Here is an 18,371-nt window from a genome sequence, read left to right on the forward strand (position 1 = left end):
AAACAGGAGAACAGAGCAGACGCCAGTACAAACAACACATCATGTTCTCTACATCTCTACTGCTTCTGCTAGCAGCTGCTTCCTGTGAGTAATTTATCAAATTCATCCATTTATGGCAAAAGCAATAAATTCACAGCATAAATTGACATATCACTGTTTTTTTTACTCCACAGATGTCCATAGTTATGAACTGACTCAGCCTGCTGCCATGACAGTCCAGCCAGGCCAGAGTCTCTCCATCCCCTGTAAGGTTTCTTATTCAGTTACAGATTATTCTACGGCTTGGATCCGACAACCTGCAGGAAAAGCCCTGGAGTGGATTGGTATCATCTATAGTGGTGGGGGTACAGACTACAGTAACAAACTAAAAAATAAGTTCAGCATCTCCAGAGACACTTCTACTAACACAATAACAATTCAAGGACAGAATCTGCAAACTGAAGACACAGCTGTGTATTACTGCGCAAGAGAGTCACAGTGACACAGAACAGTGGATTCCCCTTACAAAAATGCTGACACATATAATAGACATCCTCTTAATGCAATGAATAAACATCTTATTCAAACTTTTACTGTTGTTCATTGGAATTAAAATGTATTCATATGATGACAAATCACATGATTGGAACTAAACAGCTGCATACAAAAAGCTTTAAATTGCTATAGACCACATATTTGGACTTGTTGGAAAAAAGGTCATGTTGAGTTCTATTGACCATATTGCAGAGCGATGGGTGCATCCTCCTACTTGTCCTGCTTGGCTTTGTTACACTCTGTCTCTGTGTTCTTGCTGCCTTGCCTTCTCTAAGTCAGGTTTCTTGATTAGAAATTTAATACCTGCTAATAGAACAGTGGTTCAGTTATTTTTAGTATCTTTTGTTTGCGAAAAATATTAGGTATACAGTAGTCCCCAAGTTGATGATTTTGAAGAGATTAATGAAATTAGTTCAATCTTTTTAAATGAAGGAAAAATATACTAGGTGGTAATCTCATATAATTAGCTTATCACCTGCATCAATGTTTATTAAATTGTTTGGTTTCAGAGCCTGAATTTTTTGCCTGATGTTTACAATTTAATCAAAAGTGCACAAAGTCCTGCATGTTATTGCTGTGGTGGTCTTATTCCTATTTCATTTTGCTACAGTATTAAATAAGAATCTAGTATTTTTTGGTATTTTTAATAAGAGTGGAGAGATATGTTAAAATAGCAAGTCTACGACCTTTTTAATAGTTCAAGAAGCTCTCCATCCAGGCTTTTTAAAATATTACTGAGCAGTCTGTTTTGAGTTGTGTGTGTGGTATCATTATACCATTACATATACTGTATCATTGTACTATTATACAAGTTTTTTTTATTTACTTTTTTTTCTTTTTCCTGGAACTACATTGTCTAAGGTATACCAAAATATTGACTGAATGTTAAACATTCACTTGCCTGATCGAGTTCCGTGGGGTCACATGGTAATCCAATCCCAGGATACACCTGAGTACTGCCGCTAATGCCCCTAAAGGTTAATTTCATGTGCCTTACTATAAAGTCTCCTATAATCAGGTCCCTTTCAGGTTTCTCAGCAGGTTCTTTACTGAGGGGAACAAACCTGTTGGACATGTGAAGAATGGATTAGTGAAGAAGAAGAAGCCACCCTTAGTGGTAGCTTTGGCTGAGCAAGTATGCCACTGAGTCGTTGCCCAATCATCCCACAGTGAAGGCTCTAATGGTGGAGTCAGGGGCTGGCTATCTGCACCTTAGTCACCCAGATTTTCTCCAACACAAATAAACAGAGAGCTTTTACTTATTCTGCTTCACCACACACCATGATTTCTACATCTACAACCTTTACTGCTGCTGCTGGACCCTGTAGGTGTACATATAATTTTTTTATGTTATTTGGTTTTTATAAAAATAACTTTTTTACAGGTGTTCACTTTGTTGAACTGACCCATATCAGATGCACAGTAACCACTGGTCAGTCACTGACCCTGACCTGTAAAGTGTCTGAATATTCAGTAACAAGGACCTACTATACACACTGAATACGACAGTCTGAAGGCAAAGCTCTGGAGTGGATTGGATATTAATGTTATGATGGGAGTACTGTCTACAGATAGAAACTGAAAAGCAATTTTCAGATTTCCACAGAGTAAAGTTTTTCTAAAGTTACGTAGTAGAAGAAGCGAGTTACTCGGTCTGTCCGCTGAGCTTTGGTAAGCTTTTTTGGCGCCAGGAGAGACTCAGTCAAACACACACACACGTTGTCTGTCAGAAAGGTCTCTGTTTATTAACAGCAAAAGATGGGGTTTATATATGTTTGACCAAACGCCTGTGCCATAGACATATGTTGCTACAAAGAACATGAACTATTGTACATGTCTTGGTGAGATCCTGAAGAATCAAATGAGAGAAAGATAGAGAGGTGTCCGTCCAGAGACAGATCACAAGATGTTGGCTAGAGTTAGGGGGAGAGGGGGATGGAGACAGAGGGGGAGAGAGAGAGAGGGAGAGAGACATGAAGAGAGAATGGGAAGGTGAGCGTGGGAGCGTTCACACCTTAAAGAGCAGATGCAAGAGGAGACAGGAAGATAGCAGCATGAAAGATTTAACATGTTAATATCAGATCTATGAGGAAGAGAGCAAGATAGTAAAAATAACTCCTTTATATATAAAATAAACCATTTTACTTCTGTGGAGGTTAAACTGCTGTCTTCCACAAACTTATTTTACAGGAACAAATCCTAGGCCAGATAGCAAATATAGAAATTTGCATTTCTATTTCTATTTCTCTCTTTTTTTTAAAGAGATAGAAGACAAAAAAATCTGCTTTTGGAAATAAACTCTATACAAACATTTATAGTTTCTTCAAACTTTGGCCTTGTACTGTACAGTATACCATTTTACCTGGACCCACAATTATAAATGTGTGAACATGATGCTTTTCTGTGAGCTTTAAGGCCTGTGAGGGGCGCTCTTTCTCTATTCACACTCTTTATTCACCCAGCATTTTAGGCTTTAAAAGACTGAGATAGTATAATAAATATGAGAGTATGTTCTTCTGGGATTTACATAAATGTAAGCTCTAATTAAAGCACTGTTGTAAAATCACTGGATACTCAGCCACACGTTAATGTACTAAATGGGTACAACATGCATCAGGATCATTGCTGGAACGAATAAGCTGGTACCACAGCTCCAGTACTGGCATAAGAGATTCACTTAAAACCAAGATCCATTTCTCATCTGAGGTCTTCAGCAGAGCTGTGATATACAACGTTTAATTAAGTGTGTTTATAGTTATTGTTTTATATATCACATATGGAAATGCAAGAGAAAAGTTCTGCTATTTATCAGATGCTTTGATGCAGTATATATAATAAATAAATGTTGTATGAGCTAAATAATTTTTTATTATTAACCTATTTGTTATGAACAATTAAGTTGATTGTGATATTCTAATTGTCATTTATTTTTGTTGTAGTGTGTGTTTTGCTCAAGCAGTTATAATATATATAATAGTTTGTTTGATGTTTGATGTTGTTATTGATCCATGACATAATAAAGGTGTGATTGCTAGCACAAAGGATTTTCTTTTTTATGAAAGGTCAGACATCCTTTATGCAGCTTTTATTTATTCATTTATAAGTCGAAAGATGAAATAAAAAAGTCAAATTTAACCAATTTAGGCACTAGTGCAAAATATTTTATACTATTCCAAAGACAGAAACCTACACAAACACTCACTCATTGTCTTTACGGAGTTTTTCTGGAGCCTATTCCAGGATACTTAGGGCACAAGGTTCACCCTGCTAATCTATTGCAGGGCACAAACACATACACATTACATACTCATTTACACACTATAATCAATTTGGGAATGCAAATTAGCCTAATCTGCATGTCTTTGGACTGTTAGAGAAAACTGGAGTACCCAGAGAAAACCTACCAAGCACAGGGAGAACATGCAAACTCCAAACACACAGGCTGGACTTGAACCTGAAGGTGCAAGACGGCAGTGCTAACCACTAAGATACCATGCCACCCCAGCACAATACATATATTTAAAATCCTCTTCAATCTTATTTTGTTTAAATCCAAATGTTGATGAATTACCTACAAATATTAGTGTAGGTTTTATTTTTATTTAAACAACTTCTTGGCAGATTTAAAACAAACAATTTAACTTAATTAAATTTTACATCACACACATAGTTTTTACTGTAAGTGTAAGCTTTTAGTTATTACTGTAAGAGTAAAGTTTTATTCCTTGTAAAATACATTCACATATCCCACATAAAATGTTAAAGTACTGTCTACGTTGACTATGTTTCAAATACTAACTCCTCCCTTCATCTGCAGTTATGCAAATATAGGTATCAGTCCTGAATATCACTCAATTTATGTGATGTGATCTCTATTAGGTTTTGGAGAACAGGGAAGACAAACAGCACACATCATGTTTTTTACATCTTTACTGCTCCTGCTGGCAGCTGCTTCCTGTCAATGCTGTTTATAATATAATATAATATGTTTATTTACTACAATAATAAATTTACTGCGTACTGTGTATTGTGTATGATTTTACAATGTATTTTTCTCTACAGAGTCAACGGTGAGGAACTGACTCAGCCTGCTGCCATGACAGTCCATCCAGGCCAGAGTCTCTCCATCACCTGTAAGGTTTCATATTTACTTACAAGCTACCATACAGCTTGGATCCGACAACCTACAGGAAAAGCTCTAGAGTGGATTACACTCATCAATACTGCTGGGAGTAAATATTACAGTGACAAACTGAAAAATAAGTTCAGCATCTCCAGAGACACTTCTACTAACACAATAACAATTCAAGGGCAGAATCTACAAACTGAAGATACAGCTGTTTATTATTGTGCAAGAGATACACAGTGACACAGAACAGAACTTACAAAATCCTTGAGGTGTGCAATAAGCATCATCTTTAAGCAGTTAATAAACATCTCAGGCAAACATTTGCTGTCATTCATTGGAATGGTGTTTTAACAATTTGTGTCATTGCACAAAAGCAAATATCAAAAATAATCAAATTTTTTTTTATCTTTACAGCATATTTAATGAACAATTGTTTAATGTTGTTTAATGTTTAGTCAATGACTTCAGGAATAATACAGCATGTGTTCAACAGTGTGCAGTGTACAAACACATTATTTTCACACAGATCAAGGGCTAATACCATGACCTACCAACAAAATAGAAAGAAAATATTATACAATCTTATGTAAAAGTCTAGGCACCCCTTGATAAATAACAGATTTTGGTGATTTTTTACTTGAAAAGATGTTAACACAGTCTCTCTTGGAAATGGAAAAAATGCACAATATTTTCAGTAATCACTGATGCATAATTACTTCTTATGCCATAAATTGAACAAAAAAAAATAATTAAAACATTATTATGGCACTGTGCCATTAGTAAATGCCAATTTCAAATCTTTACGAATACTTTAACTCTTCAAACCTTGTACATACCTGTACACTTGCGGACACTCAACAACCTCTAAGCAGCTGTTAAAGACTCTGAAAATGAAAGTTATTGATGCCCACAATGCAGGAGAAGGCTACAAGAAGATAGCAAAGCGTTGCCAGCTTGCAGTTTTCACAAAAGAAATGTAATTAAGAGATGGCAGTTCAGGGGAACTGTGGAAGTCAAGATAAGATCTGGAAGGCCAAAAAAAACGCTCAGAGAGAACTGCTGGTCAGAAAGACGAATCAAACATTTGAGTCAAAAAACCTGCAGGAAGATTTAGCATACTCATACCTTCATGGAAGAGTCAGCAGAAGAAAATCTTACCTGCGTCCCCATCATAAAATCCAATGTCAGAAATATTCAACAAAACATCTACAGAAGCCTGATACAAGTGTTGTGGACTGATGAAGTTAAAGTAGAACTCTTTGGACACAATCACCAAAGGCATGTTTGGAGAAAAACATTTTTATGAAAAGACCACCTTGCCAACTTTTAAGCATGGGGATGGATCTACAGTATCATGCTTTGGGGTTATGTTGCAGCCAGTGGCATATAGGAAACATTGCAAAGAATGGATTCCACTAAATACCAGCAAATTATGGAAGCAAACATCACACCTTCTGTAAAGCTGAAGCTAAAATGAGGATGGTTTCTACAACAGGACAACGATCCTAAACATAGCTCAAAATATATTATAAAATATCTTAAATCCCCTGTTTAAACATTATTGAAAATTTGTGGGTACATATTAAAAGAGCTGTGCATGCAAGATGACCAAAGAACATTACAGAACTAGAAGCCGTTTGCAAAGAGGAATGGGAGAAAATCCCAAGTACAAGAATTAAAAGACTTTCGTCTGGCTATAAAAAGCATTTGCAAGCTAAGTACTGTAGGGTGCCCGAACTTTTGCATAATAGCACAATAACGTTATTATGTCTTAACTTGTTCAATTTATGACATAAAAAGTAACTATGCATTAAAAAAAAATATTAAAGTTTAGGGTTTATTGAATGGTCCTGAAAGTCTTAATTGATTCGACCAGGAACCCTTTCTGATATCGAAGCATGCTGTCATAAAGTTCTACATAGAACCTTATAATCACCCATTCATCTATACACTTAGCATTCTGTGGTTGTAAATTTAATACATCCATAATGCACATGGACCCTCCCTATTCAAATAGACTCGGGTATAAACTGTATGTTGTTGGCTGTTATAGTTTCCAGTGAGCTCTGTGATAGTTAACACTCACATACACTTTACATCTGGTTAAAGCAGAACTTGGACAAGGATGGTTTTAGGAAGTTATATTTTATTTGTACTCATTTCATGTAAGTTCTTTTCTGTTCTTTTTTTCTAAGATAATTTACAAAAAAAAACATCTATTCTGACATGATAAACATTACATTAAGTAGGTCTACTCTTTTTTTTCCCCCCAGATTCTTATGGACAGTCCCTGACCTCCTCTCCTGCTGTGGTGAAGAAACCTGGAGAGTCAGTCACTCTGTCCTGTACTGTCTCGGGATTCTCAATGAGCAGCTACTACATGTACTGGATCCGTCAGAAACCAGGACAAGGACTGGAGTGGATCGGCTACATTAGCACAGGCACTAGCATTGGATTTGCTCAGTCTCTGCAGTGCCCAGTTCTCCATCACTAAAGACAACAATAAAAACATGCTGAACCTAGAAGTGAGTCTGAAAGCTGAAGACACGGCTGTTTATTACTGTGCCAAAGACACACACTGACATAACAGACTCCAGAGCTGTACAAAAACTTACACAAGCACTTCCTCATAAGATGTAAATATTTCCTCAGCAAAAAAATATAACCATAGAGACATTTACTGTATTATAAACATCATTCATTTACACTCAATGCCCAAAATTTCAAACATTTTATTCCAAGCATTTTTTCTTAAACGAAAAGATTATTGTTTCAAACAGGGACTTGTATGTGTCTGTCTAATAGTTTTATATTGTTGTCTTACATGTCCAACATATTAAAACTGTCACTTTAAATAATCTTCCAAATAAGGATGATTGAGTCTGGTACCTCTCAAGTTATTTTCCTTGACTTGCTCATAGGAGACAATGTGATAATTTTGATTCATTACTTTTTCCTCAAACATTTTAAACTATTTTTTAAATTTTTCTTTTGATTCTGTAGCGCTGCTTTTTAACAATGATAATTGTTAAAAGCACGGAAAAAAATACTTTAATATTTGAGCATAAGTCCATATTCTTCTTCTTCTCCTTATTATTATTATTATTATTATTATTATTATTATTATTATTATTATTTATTTGATTTTAACCCAAGAGTTTTAATATTTTTAGGCAAATTGACATATTTATCCAGTGCGTTTGTTAAACTGTATCCTTACACAACATGCTCACTCAGCATACATACAGTAGTACATATGGACATTTATGCACAATTTCAAGTACAGTATATTTGTTTTTATAGGTAGACAATATAATTTTGGCAAAAACTACAATCAATCAAATTTTATACACTAATACTTAACCAAATAATAAGTTTATATACTTACATAATTATAAACAGGTTGAATGTAAATTGAAAATTTTCCTGTGTGGGGTGCTCTTTATTTGGTGTAGGGGTTAGCACTGTGGCCTTGCACCTCCAGGTTCCATGTTCGGTTCCTGCCTCGGGTCTGTGTGCATGGAGTTTGCATGTTCTCCCTGGTTTTCTCCTGGTTTCCTCCCACAATCTGAAGACATGCAGATTATGCTAATTGGCACACACACAAATTGGTGTTGGATTGTGAGTGTATGTGCCCTGTGATAGATTGGAGCCCTGTCCAGGGTGTACCCTGCCTTGTGCCCTAAATCTCTTGGGATAGGCTCCAGGCCTCCCATGTCCCTGTACACAGGAAAAGGCGGTATAGACAAATTATTATTATTTATTTATTTATTTATGGTGGTGTAGGTGTTAGCACACCGGGTCCGGGTTTGATTCCTGGCCAGACTTGATTCCCGTCTCTGTGTACATGGAGTTTGCATGTTCTCCCTGTGCTTAGTGGGTTTCCCCGGGGTACTCCGGTTTCCTCCCACCGTTCAAAGATATGCAGGTGAGGCTAATTGACTTTCCCAAATTGCCGGTAGTGTGTGAATGGCTGTGTGAGTGTGTGTATGTGTGTGTGCCCTGTGATGAATTGGCACCCTCTCCAGGGTGTACCCTGCCTCATGCCCTAAGCCTCCTGGGATAGGCTCCAGGCCCCTGTAACCCTGAATACAGTATAAAGCGGTATAGAAGATGAGTGAGTGATTTATTTATCTATAAATATGTGTGTGTGTGTGCTTAAATGCTTATACCACAACAATTGCAACATTTATTTATCAGGAAATGAAACAACACACAGTACATTTTAGCCATAAATGTATGTTTTATATCTACATTTCATGTGTTGGAAAAATCTTAATAAAAAGTTAGTTTTTTCTGAACTGAGAATTTAATAGCACTGTGATGTGAAGTTTTTTTTTGTATGTAAATGAATCAATAACTTTTACAACAAACCTTTATCAGCACGAAATGGTCTAATCTGATCTCTGAAATGTTTATGAATTCACTTTTAAAAGTGTTTCTTTGTTTTTGTTTGTTTGTTTGTCTGTTTTTAAAAATAAGGTTTTGAGAAATGTTTAATCTAGACGTGCACATATCTTCTTTCACTATATATGCAAATACAAGCATGCGATAGATCTCATATTATATTGTGTGCTGTAAATTTATTATCATTGTAATAAAAAAATAATTTGATAAAGCACTTACAGAAAGCAGCTGCCAATGGCAGAAATAGAAATGTAGAGAACATGTTGTGTGTTGTCTGTACTGGACTCTTTTCTGTTCTCCAAAGTTTAACAGAGCACATAAACTGAGGGGCATACATATATGAATCCTATTGAGATGTTGTGGCATGACCTTAAAAAGGCGGTTCATGCTAGAAAACCCTTAAATAAAGCTGAATTACAACAATTCTGCAAAGATGAGTGGGCCAAAATTCCTCCAGAGCGCTGTAAAAGACTCGTTGCAAGTTATCGCAAACGCTTGATTGCAGTTATTGCTGCTAAGGGTGGCCCAACCAGTTATTAGGTTCAGGGGGCAATTACTTTTTCACACAGGGCCATGTAGGTTTGGATTTTTTTCTCCCTAAATAATAAAAACATCATTTAAAAACTGCATTTTGTGTTCAATTATGTTATCTTTGACTAATATGTAAATGTGTTTGATGATCAGAAACATTTTGTGTGACAAACATGCAAAAGAATAAGCAATCAGGAAGGGGGCAAATAGTTTTTCACACCACTGTATATCAACAGTGGTGGAAGTTTATATTACAGTGACGAAATATGTTCAGTATCTCCAGAGACACTTCTACTAACACACTAACAATTCAAGGATTTGCAAACTAAAGACACAGCTGTGTATTACTGCGGAAAAACATATAAAGTGACATAGAACTTTTCCTTACAAAAACTTTGAAACAAAAATAAAGGGATCAAAATAATATATTTTTTACTTTCTTCCTTAATTTTACAGCATAATTAATAAACAGGGAAAATAAATGTTAAGTCTGTGAAGTTAGGAATAATACTGCATGTATCTACCAGTGTGCTGTGTTTAACACATTGTCTGCTCTCACATGATGTGATTAATTTTATCCTACTCTGTTTTTATGTTATTAAAGTTTGAAATTAAGCTTTTCCTGTAGTTAAAAATTCCAATTCCCTTAGCATAGCATAGCATGTGTGAGCTTTAAAAGTTCCTCAACCAACTAATAGACATCCCAGTCCCAATAACACCTCTAGTCTAAACCAGATTTTTGGGTAGTGTTTAAAAAAAACAAACTTAATTCATTTAGAGCATCCATTATATATGCCTCTTTGGAAAATGCATAGAAAAAGTAAAATATTAGAACAAGCACCTCTCTGACCCTTGCAGCTGGAACTACTGTCAGAGTCACTGTTATAGAAATGCACACTCCATAGCACCTGCCACTTTAGAGAGAAATGTTGTTTTCACGTGATTTTGCAGCTATTTAGCGTTTAGAGAATAAAAAAAAAAAATATCTTCGAATTAATTGATCACAGAGAGATATTAGTGTTCGTTTATTTCTGGTTTGCTGCTAATCAATAAGTAAACCTAAGTCTTCAAGGTCATGTGGTACAGCAGTTCATGATGCATTTTATGCAAATACTCCTTATTTATCTTACAGCAAGGAGCTCAGCGTGTCAGTGTTTTTGTGTGAGTGGTGAGAACAGGAAGAGCAGCTTGGAAGTTTATTTTACATTTTATACCAAACAATGATGCTCTTATCAGTGCTGCTGCTGGTAACAGCTGCATTCTGTAAGTCTTCATGCTGGCTGAATGAGTTTAGACTTAATGCCTGAGTGTAAAAATAATTTGAAATCATTTGATTATTTGATTATCATTTTTTATTAACAGGTGGTGTTGGTGGTGTAGAGCTCACTCAGTCAGCCTCTGTGGTTGTGAAACCTGGAGAATCGTTCTCCATTTTTTGTAAGACCTCAGAGTCAAGCTATTGTGTTTACTGGATACGGCAACCTGCTGGGAAAGCACTGGAATATCTCGGATATCTGTGTAGTGGTGGTGGCACTAATCTTAAAGACACAATAAAGAGCAAGATCAGTTTCACCCAGGACACATCCAGCAGCACAGTTTATTTAAGAGGACAAAACTTTCAGACTGAGGACACGGCTGTGTATTACTGCGCCAGAGACACAGCAATACAAACTCACTGCAGCCCTGTACAAAAACATCTATGATCATTCACATCTCTCTGCAGTACACTTGTCCCCAGGGACGCCTGGTATAAATGATTTAGCAGGGCTAAGACCACTTTATATTTCAAATATTAAAGGACATCAACATCATGTTTCATCTTGGACCTCAAGATTAAATTATGTGTTGGTGTAAGGTGAATATATTAATAATTCCTTATTAATATTATTTGAATCTATTCTAGTGCATTTCTGCCACTGGTGTTAGTGTCAGTGATAGAAGCTCCACACAGTAAGAACAAACAGCTAAGAACAAAACACATTCCTGCAGGGGGCAGTAGCTGAAAGAAAATTCATTAACCTATTTTTAAAGGAAGCCATTTTTGGAATAAAAAAAAGAAACATAGAATCTCTTAAAACATGGAGCAGAGGCAGTAAATAAATAACAACAGCAGTAACAAATATTAATTCAGATAAATTGTGTTAGTATTAAAATGTATTTAAATTACAAATATGTAGACATATCTTGACTTATAACAAAGCAAATTTGAACATTTATTTAAGAAAAAATACAATGACCACACTTAAGTCACTCATAGCAGGTAGTTATACACTTCATTGTTTATGTGACAAAAAAAAAAAATCCTTTTTTTTTTTACTTTTTCTGTGTAACAACATGTTTACCACTTCTAAAACAAAAATATATTTATGTTATAGACAATCTTACATACAGTTCATACAGTATGTAACTATAGGGCCATGTAGGTTTGGATTTTTTTTCTCCCTAAATAATAAAAACCATCATTTAAAAACTGCATTTTGTGTTTATTTGTGTTATCTTTGACTAATAGTTAAATGTGTTTGATGATCAGAAACATTTTGTGTGACAAACATGCAAAAGAATAAGAAATCAGGAAAGGGGCAAATAGTTTTTCACACCACTGTATAACCTCAGTCAGGTGACATCATCTGATGAAGCGCACCTGCAGGTTATAAATAGAAGTGAACCGGAAACATTCCTCAGATCAATTTTGTCTGAAAGGACGTCCAGTTACGCAAGCAGTGCGCACTGGAGCGCAGCATCTTGTTCCCGCTTTTTCAGGTAACAGGGTTACAGCAAAGTAACCCGAGACGTTCCCTTTCAAAAGCTACTGTACACTCGATGCTGCGTGAAAACGCTATCGGAACAAGAATACCAAAGCTGCCACACTGCAAGTGTCTGGACCCCCAAGGATGTGTAGCGTGTGCGCACAAAGGCCAAGGAGGTCTCAGAGCTAGCTCTGGGAGGCTGACTTGAGGACCCGTGAGCCCGGAGTAGCATGAACATCCAGAATATAAAATCTGACAAATGTGTGCGGAGAGGATCAACCTGCCGTATCACACACTTGCTGCAGGGGAACACCTCTTGCCAGCCTGGTTGAATGAGCCCTGATTCCTAGAGGCAAAGTGAGACCACGCGCCTCATAGGCTAGTGCAATAGCATCTCTCACCCAATGTGACAACATTTTTGTAGTGGCGGCTTTGCGGTCCCCGTAACATATAAAAAGCTGCTCTGACTTACGCCACTGGCTAGTACTGGGCAGAGTAAGTGAGGATTTTCCTGCTCCGGAGCTGTGAAAGGCAAAGGACAAAGTGCTTCGAGAACAACTGGGTGAATGGTTGAGAATGGAACTTTCGGAAGATAGTTCGGGTGAGGATGCAGAATAGCTTTGACCAGCCCAGGGGCAAAGTCTAGGCAGGATGGAAAGACTGACAAAGCCTGCAGATCTCCAATTCTCTTCAAAGAAGTAACTGGCAAGAGAAAAACCATCTTAAGTGTCAGAAACCTAACAGGTGCTGACTCTAGTGGTTCAAAAGGGGTGTCAATCAGACCTTCGAGCACAATAGATAAGTCTCCAAAAGGGACAGTGGCTCTAGTGGGCGACCTCAACCATTTAGCTCCACGAATAAAACGGGCAACTAAAGGGTGTTTTCCCACAGAAACTCCGTCAGTCAGAACATGACAATTCGAAATAGGGGCTACGTACGTTCTGAAAGAAATAGGGCATAAGTCCGAGGACAACTTTTCTTGCAGAAACTTCAGCACTGAAACGATTCGGCAGTGGACTGGGTCTACATGTTTTGCCATGCACCAACTTTTAAATACACTTCATTTGAGGGCATAAGTTCTTCTATAGGAGGAAGCCCTAGCACTTAAAATAGTTTAAATTACACTGGCTAGAGGGGCCAGAGGTGAAGGTTCCAGAGTTTAGACTGGAGATAAAATATTGTCCCCTGTGCCTGAGACAGAAGATCCCTCCTCATTGGAATCACCGACGATAAGCTGTTGAAAAGAGATTAGATCTAAGAACCACACTCTGGTCGGCCAACGGGGCGCTATCAGTAAGAGGCGCAAACCCTGTTGACGACCCTCGCCAGGACTCCCGGGAGCAGGGATATCGGGAAAAACACATAATAGCATAATCTGGGCCACGTACGGGCCAAGGCGTCCAGAACCAGGGGAACTGAGTCAGATAGTAGTAAAGGGGACCACTTCGGGGTGGGGTTTTCATTCCACGTGTGTCAGAGCTTGACTGGACAGCAAATCTGCTCCCACATTTGTATGGCTTGGTAGTTAAATGGCCCTAAAGGACAGGAACTTGTCCTGTACCCAAAGCAGAACCTGTTGCGCTAGCTTATTCAAGCGGCGCAAACGCAGTCTGCCCTGGCGATTAATATATGAGACTACCGTAGTGTTGTCCACCCGCACTAGGACATGGTAGCCTCTCAACTGCTGGAGGAAGTGCTTTATGCCCAGAAATAGAGCCATCATTTCGAGGCAATTGATGTGTCCGCGTGAGAAGATGACCTCTCCAGCTCCCTTGGGCTGGACGGCCATCTTAGACCGCACTCCAGCCCGTGGGTGCCTGAGTGTAAAAATCCGGGGTCTGAACCACATAGAAAGGGTACGAAGCCCCTGGCGCGTAACCCTTATTGGGGATCGGCCCTCGAGTGAAATCCCCTGGTACTTAGCCACAGCTGAAATGCTCTCACGTGCAGAAGGCTTAAATGTATCACCATGAATGCAGCTGCCATGAGAGCTAAAGATCTCTGAAAGTGATGAACAGCCACTTTCTGGTCTAGCTTGATTTCCTTGAGGGTGTTGATAAGGGATTCGACACGAGCGGGAGACTGCTGTGCCCGCCTTACGATCGAATCCCATGTGACACCCAAATATGTTGTTCTCTGAACAGAAAAGAGCATGCTTTTCATGGCGTTGGGTCTCAATCCTAAGAAACAAAGATGAGCTAGGACGATCTGATGTCGAAGCGCTAGCTCCTGAGATTGGGCCAACCAGTCGTCTATGTAATTCAAAATATGGATGCCCTGGAGTCGTAAGAGCCAGAACTGCATCCATGCATTTTGTGTATGTGCGGGGTAAGAGAGCTAGATCAAATGGAAGGACCAGATACTGGTAAGCTTCGCCCCCGAAAGCGAACCTCAGGAACCTCCTGTGTTGTGGCAATATTTCTATATGAAAGTATGCGTTCTTCAGATCGATTGTTACAAATCAATCGCTTGGTAGGATTTGAGGACAATCACTTTAAGTCAACATTTTGAAGCTGTATTTATTTATTTTTAGATAGTGGTTCAGCCCGCGAAAATTAAAAAAAATTATGCAGCCCCCCGTTCCTCTTGGGAACCAAGAAATACCGACTGTAGTAGCCTGACTCTTTGTCTGGTAGGGGAACATGTTCTGTGGCCTCTTTTCCCAGCAACTTCTGTCAGCAGATGCGCCTTTTCCTGTTTCATGGAAGTGGAGACCACGCCGTTGAAACGCGGAGGGTGATGTGAGAACTGAATCCTGTAGCTTCTCTTTACAGTGCTTAGTACCCAAGGAGATATACTTGGCAGTAGCTTCCACGCTGCTAGTTTCTCCGAAAGGGGCAAAAGTTTCGGTGGCTTGGTTAGATGGGGGGTGTTAGATGTTCAGCATCCTAAAACATGGCAGGAAAAAAATTAAGAACTAACACTTTATTGGAGACCAGTGTTGCCCAAAACACCAGTGGTGGCGGAGCATGAACACCGACCTCCTGGGGGTGCCAGGGAGAACACTTCATTCTCGAAAATAATTCTACGTGCCTCTCCCCATTGGGAGGCCACCCCCATGGTCCTGGGCACATGAGCCTCAGGACTTCTTTGTAAAGAAGACAGTATGCCGGTCCGACCTTGGCATACTGTCCGAGGCTGATTGCGAAGCGTGGCGCGCCGCACCCCAATATTTACGAGGGGGTGCCCGGCTCAAAAACACTCTGCTTGTGTGTTTCATGCCTCGCAAGAGTCAGACTTGGTCGAGACTGGGTGGCCGACAGTCCCGACTTTTGAGCATGGCGGGAAAGGAATTTCCCGAAGGCTTGTTCATATAACTTTGCCTCATGACCCTAGTGGTGGCCGAGTTAACGGCGTAAGGCGGAAGGCGATATGGGGGCATCAAGGAGGAATGCACGATCCTTATTCTTGATGCCCATGAGATTCAGCCACAAGTGCCTCTCTGCAGAAACCATTGAAGCCATACAACGGCCGAAAGCACGAGCTGTCTGCTTTGTTGCACGAAGAGACAAGTGTGTGGCCCGGCGTAATTCCAGCACGCCCTATCTTCAAGAGCCCCGCCAGTGCTCAAGTCTCTTAGCAGGTCAGCCTGGTAGGCCTGCAAAACCACCATGGTGTGCAGTGGAGCACCTACTTGACCTGCTGCCTGAAAAGCTTTTCCCTCCAGGGAAGAAGAAAGTCTACACAGCTTGGAAGAGAATGATGTCCCAGAAAAAAGAGATAGCCTGGAAGCGTCTCTTCTATCTGGGTGTCATCATATAACCCCGCACTTCCACATCAACTTTATTTAAATAAATAAATAAGTCGATAGCATGAAAACATGGGATGAATACAGCTTACTCCATGAAAGGGTTAACTTATCATGGAGATTGCTAAGAAAAGGGAGAGAGCGTCGTTGAGGCTCCACCCCCCGGCCACCCGACAGAACCTGTCGTCTAATGTCGAGTGCTTAGAGGCTATTTTTATCTCCGTGGAAGCGAGAGAGGATGTCTATCCGTGTGTAACGGTTAACCCCTAGAGGGCGCCAAAGCGCCTGGGTTTGTTTTATGTTATAGTTTTGTTTTAGTTGGACTTCATGTCCCAGACTGCACCTCGGTCAGGTGACATAAGGATTCACCTGAACCGAGGTAAGCTAATTAAGTTGATTATAAAGAGCCTGACTGAAGTTCAGTCAGGCGTCTAGCTTTTGTTGCAATTTATATGAGTTATGTTGGTGTTGTTTTATGTGTTTATTTAAAAGAATAAAAACCATTCTTGAAACGCCAGCTCGCCTCCTGCGATTATGCCACCCAAACACAGACACTCACGGAAGAAACGTGACAGAAAGCTAGACCTTACCAGTGGCATAGCGGAGGTCTCTCCCCTAGATTGTTTTTGGGGGGGAGCAATCACCATCTCGCCCGAGCTGGCCGAATGGATACAGGACAGCGAGGAGCAAGGAGAGAGAGAGCTGTTGCAGAGCTGGGAGGGCTGCAAGCTCGCCGAACCGGCGGACTGGCTGGGAAACAGCGAGGAGCAGCGAGAGACAGAGGCGCCATCCGGCGGACGCCGTTTAGAGGTGAGGCAGCTGAGGGAAGCAGGTTCCCACGCTCCGACGAGGAAGTACGGGCCAGGGAGGTCGGGTACATCGGAGGCGAACGGGAACAAGAGCCCGAGGAGAAGCGAGGTAAAAAGGAGGATGGGACCCGGGAACTGCTCAAGTTCTGGGCAGAGGTGAATGGGGAGCGCATTCGGGGCCTGCAAGAGCAGGTGGAACAGCTCCAGCACCTGCTCATCCGACTCCACGAGAGCCAAGCAACAGGCTCTGAGCTTTCTCAGTCTCAGGACGTCGCGCAGCCTCCGCTGGACAGCGAGGACTTCGCGCTTCTTCCTCCTCCGCCGCCTCTCCTCGACAGTGAGGACGTCGCGCATCCTCCGCTGGACAGCGAGGATTTCGCGCTTCTTCCTCCTCCGCCGCCTCTCCTCGACAGTGAGGACGTCGCGCATCCTCCGCTGGACAGCGAGGACTTCGCGCTTCTTCCTCCTCCGCCGCCTCTCCTCGTCAGTGAGGACGTCGCGCATCCTCCGCTGGACAGCGAGGACTTCGCGCTTCTTCCTCCTCCGCCGCCTCTCCTCGACAGTGAGGACGTCGCGCATCCTCCGCTGGACAGCGAGGACTTCGCGCTTCTTCCTCCTCCGCCGCCTCTCCTCGACAGTGAGGACGTCGCGCATCCTCCGCTGGACAGCGAGGATTTCGCGCTTCTTCCTCCTCCGCCGCCTCTCCTCGACAGTGAGGACGTCGCGCATCCTCCGCTGGACAGCGAGGACTTCGCGCTTCTTCCTCCTCCGCCGCCTCTCCTCGACAGTGAGGACGTCGCGCATCCTCCGCTGGACAGCGAGGACTTTGCGCTTCTTCCTCCTCCGCCGCCTCTCCTCGACAGTGAGGACGTCGCGCATCCTCCGCTGGACAGCGAGGATTTCGCGCTTCTTCCTCCTCCGCCGCCTCTCCTCGACAGTGAGGACGTCGCGCATCCTCCGCTGGACAGCGAGGACTTCGCGCTTCTTCCTCCTCCGCCGCCTCTCCTCGACAGTGAGGACGTCGCGCATCCTCCGCTGGACAGCGAGGACTTCGCGCTTCTTCCTCCTCCGCCGCCTCTCCTCGACAGTGAGGACGTCGCGCATCCTCCGCTGGACAGCGAGGACTTCGCGCTTCTTCTTCCTCCGCCTCCCAGCTTCGAGGACATCATGCCAGCTCCTCAGCCTGGCCTCGGGGACGTCACGCTTCTTCCCCCACCTCCCGGCTTCGAGGACATCATGCCAGCTCCGCCGCCGCCGCCCAGCTCAACGCGCGTCGCGCCAGCTCCGCCGCCGCCGCCCAGCTCAACGCGCGTCGCTCCAGCTCCGCCGCCGCCGCCCAGCTCAGCGAGTGTCGCTCAGGCTCGTCAGCCGCCGCCCAGCTCAGCGCACGACGCTTCACCGCCACCGCCGCCCAGCTCAGCAAGCGTCGCTCCAGCTCCTCAGCCGCCGCCGAGCGTCGCTCCAGC

General features: G+C 41.5%; 1 gene segment (V, D, J or C); it reads left to right on the forward strand.

The window, feature by feature from the left end:
• The first annotated feature begins 6,776 nt into the window (after positions 1-6,776).
• On the forward strand, positions 6,777-7,245 carry LOC128544292 (Ig heavy chain V region XIG14-like). The segment is given in 2 exon segments: positions 6,777-6,828; positions 6,937-7,245. Coding segments are annotated over 2 exon segments (349 nt in total).
• The last annotated feature ends 11,126 nt before the right edge of the window (positions 7,246-18,371 follow it).

The sequence above is a fragment of the Clarias gariepinus genome, chromosome 16 (genome assembly GCF_024256425.1).
Source record: "Clarias gariepinus isolate MV-2021 ecotype Netherlands chromosome 16, CGAR_prim_01v2, whole genome shotgun sequence".
NCBI classification, from domain to species: Eukaryota; Metazoa; Chordata; class Actinopteri; order Siluriformes; family Clariidae; genus Clarias; species Clarias gariepinus.